Source organism: Protomyctophum parallelum, assembly GCF_964188405.1.
Source record: "Protomyctophum parallelum genome assembly, chromosome: 7".
Taxonomy (NCBI): Eukaryota; Metazoa; Chordata; class Actinopteri; order Myctophiformes; family Myctophidae; genus Protomyctophum; species Protomyctophum parallelum.
This window is the reverse complement of record NC_139705.1, coordinates 7,152,997-7,165,841: the sequence shown is the minus strand read 5'-3', so window position 1 is coordinate 7,165,841 and position 12,845 is coordinate 7,152,997. Positions and strand designations below refer to the sequence as shown.

The 12,845-nt window shown below is 43.0% G+C and overlaps 1 protein-coding gene across 1 annotated transcript; it reads left to right on the top strand.

Moving 5' to 3' along the window:
• Positions 1–11,659: 11,659 nt before the first annotated feature.
• On the top strand, positions 11,660–12,589 carry LOC310861253 (kelch domain-containing protein 3-like; the record flags this gene model as incomplete). The annotated part of the gene is made up of 1 exon (XM_083768650.1): positions 11,660–12,589. The coding sequence occupies one exon, from the start codon at positions 11,660–11,662 to the stop codon at positions 12,587–12,589; it is 930 nt and encodes a 309-aa protein (XP_083624776.1).
• Between the last annotated feature and the right edge of the window lie 256 nt (positions 12,590–12,845).

Sequence of the window (12,845 nt, the reverse complement as noted above, 5' to 3'; positions counted from 1 at the left end):
GTTTCCACACTCACTCCAGGGGGCCACATTGCATATCTTCACTATAGTTCACTCTCACCTGCATTAGGCTATACTAACCCCATCACCTTAAATAGCCCATAATAGTCACAAGTGTAATAATAAACGGATATTAATATATAATTATCATTCATTGCAAGATTTCTTTTTATTTGTTAATTTCGAACGTATTTTCCATTTTGTAAAACTTTAATACAAATGCATTGGAAATAAAAATAAATCTATTTAAATCAAAACCCTCCATATTCGGAAATTGACCCACATGTAGGCTAAGCAGCCTATTGTAAACCTGTTAAATAAATCAACTTAGACATTTTAAACCTACATGTTATCAAGTGAGTGTAGAACAGAACACACACGCACGCACCACTTTTTCTTTCAATCTTTTTAATTTGTTAAAATCATCATCTCTAATAAAACACAGTTTATGGAAGACTAATAACATGCATGGTATTAAAGCTGCATTGTGCAACACAGCCCCTCGTGACAAATGAGTTCCATTAGGATAACAAGCTGTTGTATTACAATTACAGTATTTCAAAGTAGAACAAGACAAATCTCTTCCTCCAATGCCTGCAGCACCTCCTCCTGACTCCTCATTAGCTATCAACAAAACTATGGAAGCCAAAAAATCTTCTACTACTGGTCATCTCATGCTGAATATAACCCAACATAGAGCGAAGATGTGGGTATGGGTATATCTACCGGACAGGGTGAACAGCCTTAGTGGAGCTTAGTCAAGATGGATTGTGACAACATGATTTAGAACAATGCTGCTCGACAACATTTTAATTTCAAGGACCACAATCGACACTGTAAATAATTGAACCATATCATATGGACCTGTTTTGTTCCATTTGTACACTATGGAGTGTACACTATGGAGTGTACAAATGGAGTGTCCTCGAGGACCCCTGGGAATGGATAACATCCAGTGCATGCAGATAGTGTTTACTTTAAATGATATCACATAATACAACTTTGACTCAAATATAAACAATGACAGCAACATATTCTCATATTCACCAAATAAACATGCACAATGAGCCTTTTATTCTACAAATATTCAGAATAGCTCAATCAATCCATTATTGATCAATCAATGATTGATTAATCAATCAATAATCCATCCATCCATCCATTCTGAAAGAAATGCAATTTAGTTTAAATGTTGTCGTATAAACCAGTTATAATGCATTCAACATTTTGTTATGCTGCCATTTGAACACTACTTTGTTCCCAGAACAGGGAATAGGGATGTTAGAGTTCATGTGGTTAAATGCTCACGTTTGCCCTATTTACTATGCTCCTGTGGGTAAGGCACTGCACACAGCACTGCTCCATAGTGGATATGAGACGACCACGACTCGCTTGAGAAAGCACAGCAGTAAACCAGTGATGGGTGCCAAGCGCTCAATGCATGCAGGCAGGTCCATCTTTCTCAGATCTGCCTGTGACAGTGTACAGTATTTGGTCAATTGTGCATGTAAGAAAACCTTTCTGATTATTTACTGTGGGGCATGTAAACGTTCACACTTCATCTGATCATTTTATTTAGCACTGATTTAATATGGAATGGAAATGAGTTAATAGAATATGCATACAGTATATAACAAAAAATGACACATACCTAAACAGTCAGTTAGACAGTCCACCCATATAACATTAACACTAACGACTTCACATTGTACACTAATCAAAATCAAATACATAAATTTACTCTGACTGAAGATGAGATCAAATCGATTTTAATGATGACCAGATCAAATTAGAGGAGCACAGACCTCCACCAAGGTGGCAGTCGGTCTATGACATGGGTGGGACCGGCCATACTTATACCTAATCCCCGTTTAGTCAATCGGCATGAAAACCTAACCAAGCTCTACTTCCTTGCATGAGAAATAGTGAAAATACCTGTTCACTGATAAGGACAACCCCAAAATAGGGACACCAGGTTGAAAGTGGTTCTTCCAAGTTTTGTGAAAATCTGTTCACGGGAAATTCTTAATGGACAGACAGATGGCGGTGTAAACACTGCCTTGGCAGAGGTAGTTTTTGTTAACCAGCAATACCTCTTGGCAACACAAACCAACACACACAGTCTTACACTTTGTGGAATCTCTATGTCTCCTTCCACCCCCCACCCCCCCCCCCCCCCTCTCATTCTCTATCACTCTAACTCTTCCCCCCCTATCTGCCTCTTTCTCTCTCTCTCCCAGTAAAGAGCAAAGCTCGCCCAGCCTCTGTTGCATCTTGGGAATTCCGGACAACTGGCTCTCCAAGCGCTGTTTCTCCTCCTAGGAGACAGACACATAAAGAGACAGACACGCAGAGAGACAGACACGCAGAGAGACAGACACGCAGAGAGACAGACACGCAGAGAGACAGAAACACAGAGAGACAGAAACACAGAGAGACAGACACAGAGAGAGACAGAAACACAGAGAGACAGACACAGAGAGACAGACAGACAGAGAGACAGAAACACAGAGAGACAGACACACAGAGAGACAGAAACACAGAGAGACAGACACAGAGAGACAGACAGACACACAGAGAGACAGACACGCAGAGAGACAGACACACAGAGAGACAGAAACACAGAGAGACAGACACACAGAGAGACAGAAACACAGAGAGACAGACACAGAGAGACAGACAGACACACAGAGAGACAGACACGCAGAGAGACAGACACACAGAGAGACAGACACGCAGAGAGACAGACACGCAGAGAGACAGACACGTAGAGAGACAGACACACAGAGATACAGACACACAGAGATACAGACACATAGAGAGACAGACACGTAGAGAGACAGACACACAGAGATACAGACACATAGAGAGACAGACACGTAGAGAGACAGACACGCAGAGAGACAGACACACAGAGAGACAGACATGCAGAGACAGACACGCAGAGATACAGACACATAGAGACAGACACGTAGAGAGACAGGCATGCAGAGAGACAGACACGCAGAGAGACAGACACACAGAGAGACAGACACGCAGAGAGACAGACACACAGAGAGACAGACACCCAGAGAGACAGACACGCAGAGAGACAGACACGCAGAGAGACAGACACGCAGAGAGACAGACAATTAGACAGGCCTATATGTTTTTCATGGAAAACGGAATAATATGACAAAGTGTTGCAGAGTGTGTGCTTCCCGTAATTTGCACACTATGTATTGCAGGATATAATACAGTACAAGTATTGAATGTGTGTGTGTGTGTGTGTGTGTGTGTGTGTGTGTGTGTGTGTGTGTGTGTGTGTGTGTGTGTGTGTGTGCATGCGTGCGTGCGTGCGTGCGTGCGTGAGATACAGAGACAGAGAGATGTTACAATACTGTAAATGAGGAGGAAATTGAGTTATAAATGTAATATTCCTGTGTTAAAGTTTGTTGTGCATAAAATCAGCTCTTTTCTTCCAGCCAACTTAAATCAAGTTTGCTGAAAGACACCATTGTGCGACGGAGCATAAATTAGGCTGTACACAAACAGGTACCTGTAGAGACAGACGAGTGGAGGCATCCAGTGGTTCGAAGCTCCATCCTCCCTCTCCATCAAACTGGAGCAGGTGAGAGTGATACTTCCTAGAGACAGACAGACAGACAGACAGACAGACAGACAGACAGACAGACAGACAGACAGACAGACAGACAGACAGACAGACAGACAGACAGACAGACAGACAGACAGAGATGGAGCAGACATAATAAACTCAAGGAAAATAAAATGTATATTAAAAGCAATATGAAAAAACATTCTGTATAATCAAATATATATATATACATTTATAAAATCAGGTCCCGCTGTTGTTCAGCCAGCTATTTAGTGAGGACTTAAAGTTAACCATTGAGCCAATAGTATTACTAACTAGAAAAAGTGCCCTTCTGGGCACAGGTCTCCACCAGGTTATCCACAGATCCGTGCAGTTAGAGGTAAAAACACTTTTCGGCCAGTTATAGCGCCACCTTGAGGTTGAGTTGAAATTGTTCATGTGGCATTTTGTCCTCGGCCTAGTGGGAATGTGGGTGCACAATTTCACGGAAATCACGCGATGTGTTCATGATTTGCAGCATTTTGTTTGAAACTGAGCACTCCTGTGAACTTTGGAAGCCAATCTTAACCAATCAGGATGGAGTGTGAGAAATCTGAAAGACCGGTTTGGTTGAATGGCTCTAGAGAGACTGTGTACCAATTTGCGTGATGTTTGGACAAAATCTGTAGGTGTGCTGTGCAAAAACTTGTTTTGCACAAAGCGGCCTCCTGGTGGCGCTATAACAAGCCGTTCTGGAAGGTTTGGGGCAGAGGTTCATCGTTGGCATCCAGGGAGTGTGTGTGCAAAATTTGGCATCGACCGGGTTAACGGTGGCCGAGATTAGCTGCTAACGGACGGACACACACACACACACACACACACACACACACACACCGGATGGACGGACGGAGTGCAAAACATACTCTCTCCCCATGCCTTCGGCCTGGTGGAGACAATAATAACAGTAGTTGCTATATTAGTATACTACTGGTGGTACTGTAGTAGTACAGGGTGTGGCTGGCTCAGAGAACAATACAGCCACAAGCAGGTGCATCTCTACTGACCCCTATTGGCCATTCCTTGTTATTACAACAGAACGCCATCTGTCAGTCACGCAACAGTTTAATCATGTGCTTACTGTATGTGGTGACTTTACATATATTCATGGAATATAATGCAACAACATTAGACAACACATGTGTGTGTTGTGTTGATAGTGTGTCTATTGTAGTGTGTGCATCTTGCATGTGTATGGCGTGTGTTCAGTAGGCTATATGTTTAGTGCAGTGGTTCATTTGTGGTTCACGGTGAAAGAAAAAGAGATGGATCTCTTTATTTGTTATTACAATTTCCAAAGTAATTTCATGAATAAAGAAAAGGCAAATCTAAGGAATTCCATAAATGAGAAAACAAATCTTTAAGAAGTGGTGAAAATAGCGGATATAAAAGCTCACAACGCAGCGCAAAGTGACGCGTTGTGAGCTTGTAGATCTGTTATTTTCACTAGGTCGAGTCTCGGGCAAACATGTCATTTCTCTTTTGGGTCACACCTCACACGGGCTAAAAGGTTTGGGGAACTGTGTTCAGTTCGTAGTCGTACAGTATGGGACGGTCTGTGTGTGATTGACAGCAGAGATATCCCTGTGTGTACAGTGTGCGTGTATACTACTGACCATAGGGAGGGTCTGTGTGTGATTGACAGCAGAGATATCCCTGTGTGTGTGCGTGTATACTACTGACCATAGGGAGTGTCTGTGTGTGTGTGATTGACAGCAGAGATATCCCTGCATCCTTGGCAGCCTGGTAGATCTTTCCTTCCACGTCGATGCTGACAGCACTGGTTCATTCATCTAACAGAGCATACCTCGGTCTGAGGGAGAGCGAAGGAGAAAGAGTGACTTGAAAACAGCGTGAAGAGAAACAGACACTTGTTGACAGACACTGGCTAAAAATGATAAGATAATGGCTGAGAGTGGCTTATACAAGCTTTGTGGTCACACAGCTGCATGTGTTAAAATGTTCATGGAGTAGTGAAGTACATATAGAGTAGATTATGGGGAATACTGGAAAAGTCCCAATGCTGTTTTATCCTCTTTGTGAATAGATACTTTGAATTCACCCGGAAATCATTGTTTGCCATATTGCACACACGCACACACAGTCAGAGTATTATCAACTGACCAAATTGTGATAGCTGTGTTTTGTCCTGTCCTGTGTCTTGAGTTCATCCACTCCAGGTTTCACTTGACTACACTTGTCTACTCTATCAGCTTCCCCATGCAGTGACAACGCTGTGGAGTGGAAGAAACTCTTTAAACCTATTTAAGCCTCTCAGAGACTCTTTCTACCTGTGAGTATTCTTCTACATACATGGAAGTGCGGTGATGGTATACAAGCAGCCAAACCTAAAATAAAAACTACACCCGTGTGAAGTGATGGGTGCTTTCATCATCACATTCTGGCCAATCACAATAGGCATCCTCACTTTTCTGTCCTCACTTTTTAATACGTACATTGCTCAGCCAATGAAATCATCGCTATGGGGTGCTCAACCTATCAAATCATCGCTATAGGGTACACACAAACATAAAGAAACAACAATAGAAATTCAGAATACTGGTGATATTCATTATTTGCATTCCTGTATTTTGATTTGAGCACAAAATTATTGTATTTTTTAGGGAGAAGATGTGTACAGCACTACAGCCAGCCCAGAAAATCCCATTATACACAATGATGGACAGGACCCAATGCTGCAAAACAGATTATCTCTAAAATATATATTAAAATCTATAAGAATCTATTAAGAATCTATAACTCTAAATATCCATTATCAGAGAAATACTGCAATGCTTGGCTTCTAGGACTTGCACATGCTGAGATGCAGACTGGAGACATCTACAGTATGAACATGGCAGGTCATTTTGTTCCAGACTTCCAGTCCACATATTGTTGATATGCTCAGGGAGATGCGATACCAGAAACAATGGGGTGCTTTGTTTGTGTTTTGTGATTCTTTGGGAGGGTGTACAGAACAGGCCGGACAGTATAGTCCTGACTCCTGGACCATAATACTTATATTCGCCATGGTGGGGTGACAATAGGCAATCATTTTGTTATTGCAGCCACTATTGTATGTTGTCACAGAAATGAACACGGTATAGCATGTTTTTCTCACTACTCAAGGGGAAAGGGAAAGTGATCATATCAACATTTTGACCTAACTTTTAGAAATTGTGTGTGTGTGTGTGCGCGTGTGTAAATGGTAAATGGTGCATTTATATAGCGCCTTTATCCAAGGCGCTTTACATAGATTGTGCATTACATTCACCCATTCACACACACACACATTCATACACCGATTGCGGGCGGAAGCCATGCAAGGTACCAACCAGCACATCGGGAGCAATTTGGGGTTCAGTGTCTTGCCCAAGGACACTTCGACATGTAGACAGGAGGAGCCGGGATTCGAACCGCTGACCCATGGATCATTGGACGACCTGCTCTACCTCTTGAGCCACAGTCGCCCTGTGTGTGTGTGTGTGTGTGTGTGTGTGTGTGTGTGTGTGTGTGTGTGTGTGTGTGTGTGTGTGTGTGTGTGTGTGTGTGTGTGTGTGTGTGTGTGTGTGTGTGTGTGTGTGTGTCTGTGTGTGTGTGTGGCTGTGAGCGTGTGGCGGTGGTTCAGGGGTAGACTGGCTGGATGGAAACGGCAAGATTGCCAGTTCGAACCCGGGCTCCCCTGAGTTAGTGTCGAAGTGTCCTTGAGCAAGACACTAACCTTGCATGGTTTCCTCCGCCATCGGTGTATGAATGCGTGTGTGAATGGGTGAATGTAATGCACAATCTATGTATAGCGCCTTGGATAAAGGCTGGTGCAAAAGGAACTTCCGCAAGGACCAATAATGAATCTAATTATACACCATACTGCAAGTGTCTTGTGTAACTGTCCTGTGTTTATATAGAATATACACTGTAAGTGTCCTGTGTGTGCAGTGTGCTGTACAAAGAGTCTGATAGAGAATACCATATTATAAGTGCCCAGGTGCCCTGCGTGTATAGACTATAGAACAGGGGTCTGCAACATTTTACATTTGTCAGTCCAAGGACCCCTTAGGTGAGAGAGAGATGAAGCAGGGACCCCCGCCCCAACGACATATTGTTTATTTAACATTGTGTTGCAGATAAAACGTTTTAATAGATTTCATAGAGAGCTTCAAAGACTTGTTTGACACCACTGTCAATATGTATTTTAAGACAGTTAACCGCTTAAACACTAAATATTTTATCTGCTCTTTTTTTTTACCCTACACCAAACCTCTTTGCAGAAAATAGAAGCTCCTAGGTCTGCTATTTTCGGCCAATGTTCATCTAAGAATAGGGGTGCTCGGTGTCAAGTGGTTAATGTACCTAAAAGATGTTCCTATCACACAAAGATGTGGTTCCCCCTTGTAGTAACTCTGAGGACCCTCTAGGCGTGGGGAGGGCCACTAGTTCCACACTCACTCCAAAGGGCATATTACTGTTGGAGCAAAAATAGCCAATCTTTTTTGAGATTGTAGATCGGCTATTTTTGCTATTTTTGAATTGGAATCCTGAAAAGTATTTTTTTAATTTAATTTATAAAAAAAAAGATAGAAAAAAGGACAAAAAAAGAGAAAGAAAACCCTCAACCCTCCCACCCATACTGCTCAGTGACACAGCATACTATAGAATAAAATAGTAATTTGAAAAATGGAAAACATCTGAAAAGAAAATGGCGTACAGTCAACCATATTAGTGGTATCCTGTCTATTCATTGTTTCTACTCAAGTAATGGACATAGGGCAGCCAAACTTTATCAAATTGTCTCTCCCTGTTTCTCAGGAAATACCTTATTCTCTCAAGTTGAAGTGTACTAGTCATTTCATTTAGCCAGTGCTTAAATGCAGGAGCCTCCTCCTTTTTCCAGTGCGTCAAAATTAGTTTTATTTTGCTGTAATCAGACCATATGAGAAGAGCTGTTTCTGTGCTCTCTTCAACATATTCTGACAGTCTGACAAACCCAGTATAATTAGTACAGGATCGGGGTCAATATGAATACTCAAAATATCAGAGAGTGTCTCAAATATCTTAATCCAATATCTTTGGATCCGAGGGCAAAGGGCGAAGCTGTGAAGAAGATTTGCATCTATTGCATTACATTTGTCAAAGTGCGAAGAAATATCTGGGAATATGTTATGTCATTTTAATTTGGAATAATGGAGTCTATGTATGACTCGAAACTGGATAAGGCAATGTCTGGAGTCCCCAGCTCATTTTCCCATGCCAGCTTAATAGCTGATGTAGTAGGTAGGTTAAATGATCCATAAAGATGTGACTCCCTCACGTCTGGTTCTATATTATTAACCCATTCTGACCTGAGATCAGATTCTATAAATGTCTTCTACATCCTGACAGTTTTCTGAAAAAGCTATGTTTCTATGTCAGTCGTTCTTCGATTTTTCAAAAATAGCAGACCTACAAGCTCGTATCGCGCCACTCGGTGGCGCGATATGAGCTTGTAGGTCTGCTATTTTTAAATAGCTAAAGCATAACATGATGCTGACACCAAAATGGGTGCCCGTTCAGAATGGGTTAAGAAGGAACTTATCTAGGGATAAGTAGCTCTCTCAAAAGTGGGAGAAAAGTTACGGATGTAGTTCCAAAACCTGTAGAAACCTAAAAAGGTTACTCCTAGGGAGTCTATATTTTTCCTGCAGTTGAGCAAATGAGGCAAAAGTTTCACCTATAAATAATTTATGTAGAAAATACTACCGCAAAGTAGGTTAGAAACGGTTGCCAAACTCTGGTATATTTCTGAGTGGAGCCCCTGATCGTATATTTAAGTTCTTCGAGCTTGAGATGTGACATAACATCCTACACCCAACGTTTGTAAGATGGCGGTCGGGGGATAATATTATTGCACCTAAACAGTATGGGCGACATGTGTCTCCTGTGTTGTTTAACCAGGCCGAAATTGCTCTAACATTGGATGACAGGCAAAAATCTGGCAGAGCAAGCCCACCAACCTGCTTGGGTTTACATAGATGGGATTTTTTTATCCTGTGTTTTTTGTACTCCCAGATAAAGGGAAGGACAATCGAGTATAAGCGTTTGAAGAAGGACTTGGGTAGAAACACAGGGAGGCATTATTGGAAAAGGTGGGGAAGAAACATCATTTTCATTGTATTAACTCTACCAATATCAATGTTCAAATTCAATGTTGTTTTTCAGTTTCACCAGCAGAGGGGGGTAGTTGGCCTTGAAAAGCGAAGAGAAGTATTTAGTAATTTGGATACCTAGGTAGGTAAAGGTCTCCTGTGAAATTTTAAATGGTAGTAGTCGCTCTAGCACAGATATATATCCTCAAGCCGACAGGCATTAACTCACTTTTAGTCCAGTTGATTCTATAGCCCAAAAACTTTTATCTCATCAAACCCTGTACACTCAAGACACTGCACCCGCTGCCACCCTTAAATCTCCATATATGGAGCCGTCCTGTCCTGACATTCCATATATTGATCTGACCTAATCAAACCCTGTACACGCTCCATACCTGTATGTATATGGCCAGTACAGAATTCATTCTATCTGACCCCCCATGCCAAAGCGCCAGCGTTCGCCCAGCAGTCTGCCGTCACTCAGGCGTGCACGCGACCTCACCCTTAGGGGCACAAGTGCAAGATTGTCAACGTGCAATATAAAAAGCTGCCATGTTTTATAGAGCATACAGACTATTTCAACGAATTAATAAATAGTAGTAGCAGTTATAGTAGCAGTCATAGAAGCAGCAGTATAGTAGTAGTACCTTGTGTCCTCTGTAAGGCTTTACGTGTGTACGTCTGAAATGCACGTAACTCAAGAACCGTTCGCCCCACCGACTTCAAATTCGACACACGTGTTCCACACCCACACAGGGAGTGCAGTGCCTGGTGTCGAGTCGGTCGGACCCACAGTTGTCCAGAAACGCAACAAAAGGCCTCTGCCAGGGCTCTAGACAGGGCTCCTGCCCAGGGTCCATATACATCAGGGATGTCAAACTCAAATACACAGTGGGCCAAAATAAAGAAATTGGTACAAGTCGAGGGCCGGACTGTGTTTCAACACACGGGCCATTTTTGGGGAGAGGGGTATAGCTGAAAGTTGACCACAAGTGATATACTTTCACTGCTGATCAATAGTGAAGAGAAGACGCATGCTTGCACTTGCAGGCCCTCAATAGGTGACAATGCACTCGCAGTGCATTGTGGGACTTGTAGTATTATGGTGGTCCATGCAATATACCAGAGGGCCAGTTCTAATACTTAATTAAATATCATCCCGCGGGCCAAAGATAATTCATTCACGGGCCTGATTTGGCCCCCGGGCCTTGAGTTTGACATATATGATATACATCGCCTGTTCTGAAATCATAACACTCCATATTTGGGCATGCTTGACACAGAACTCCATACATAGGAATAAAGGGACACAGAGACAGATACAGAAATCTCCATATATGGGCATAAAAGGGACTCAGATAGATGGAGTGGGTACACGGGTACAACGGGCATTGCATAGCCGGGTGGGGCATGGATCTCTAACTTCCATCGTTACCGACTCGGTGCTCTACAGCCGACCGTGCACCAGTTTAGTTTTGTTAAATGTCACGATATTTACAGTATGTAGGCCACGGTGATCTGTGACCTCAGCCGATTGGTCAATATTAGGTAGTCAAGGCAACAGTCTGTGTTTGTTGCGTGTGATCCTACATTATGATGCAATCATGCAATGACATCACAACGGTGTAATTGTTCTTTATAAAGCCTTGTCCGATACTCTAAACATCAGTTAGTGACTTGCAACGAGGAAACCGAGCTGCCTTCATCCTAACAAGTTCATCTGTAAACTAGTTGTTAACACTCATTGACGGTGGAGCTGCCGTGTGAAATGTTTCACTGGACGATACATCTGGAAGGAGAACATATAAAGGAACAGGCTGCTGTGGTGGTCGGACACGAGATCTACTGCTTTGGAGCAGACGTAAACCAGAGGAGACGAGATCACATTGAAGTTAAGGTCTTCAACACTATGTCTTTATGCTGGAGGAGGTCGACCCCAGTGACCCCTGGAACAGGAGAACCTCACCTTGAGGTTCCCTCCAGGCGCTATGGCCACACAGCTGTGCTGATTGAAGATATTGTCTACCTCTGGGGAGGATGTGTCGACCTCTGGGGAGGATATCCTTATTATCCTATTCCTTGCAATGTGCTTTATGCATATGATGTTGACGCCCACAGATGGTTCAAACCACAGGTTTCTGGAATCGTTCCAGAGAAGAGGTGGAACCACTCAGCCTGTGTTTTGGGGAAGGTCATGTATATTCATGGAGGATACACCCAGCCGGCTGGACCCACTAAATACATCTACAAGTTGGACACCACCACAATGGTCTGGACTTTAATTAACACCACTGGAACTCCACCTCCTGCTACAGCACGTCACTCTGCTACCATCATCGGGACAAAGATGTTTGTATTTGGAGGCTATGGGGGGTGGGGTCGGTACTACAACACCATCAGAGTGTTTGACACAGAGACCAACCTCTGGCTGGACACACCTTCTGTACAGCTTCTTCCAGGAGGACGCTGCGGTCATTCAGCCTTGACCTACAATGGAGAGCTGTACATATTTGGTGGTCGCTGCGGTAACCAGGACTTAAATGATGTGTGGAAATTCAGTCCAGAGACCTTCTCCTGGAAGAAGGTTGAGCCCAAGGGGAAATGCCCACATAGGATGAATAATATGTGCTGTTGCATGGTGGGAAATCGTATCATCCTCTTGGGAGGAGCCAACAACCCTGGTGACCTGTATGTCTTAGACTTCAGTCCGAGCCTCAAGACATTATGTAAGCTAACAGTTATTCAGTACGGTCTGGAGCAGTCTGGACTCCCACACAAAATCAGGTGGGAACTGGCAGCCATGCGTATAGCGAACAGTGTTGTCAAAATATTACTTTAACACTTATACTACTTATTACTTATTACATAAAAACAGCCTGTGCTTTGGAGAAGGTCATGTTTATCTATGGAGGAGTGACCAAGCTCACTGGATACATTAATACCATGTACAAGTTGGACACCAGCGCAATGTTCTGGTCTTTAATTAACACCGGAATCCTATTTGCTTTCGTAGGTATATCTGCCACATTTATCGGGACAAAGATGTTTGTAGTAGGGGGCCTTGGGTGTACAAGGCTCCTACAAGGGTCTACAAG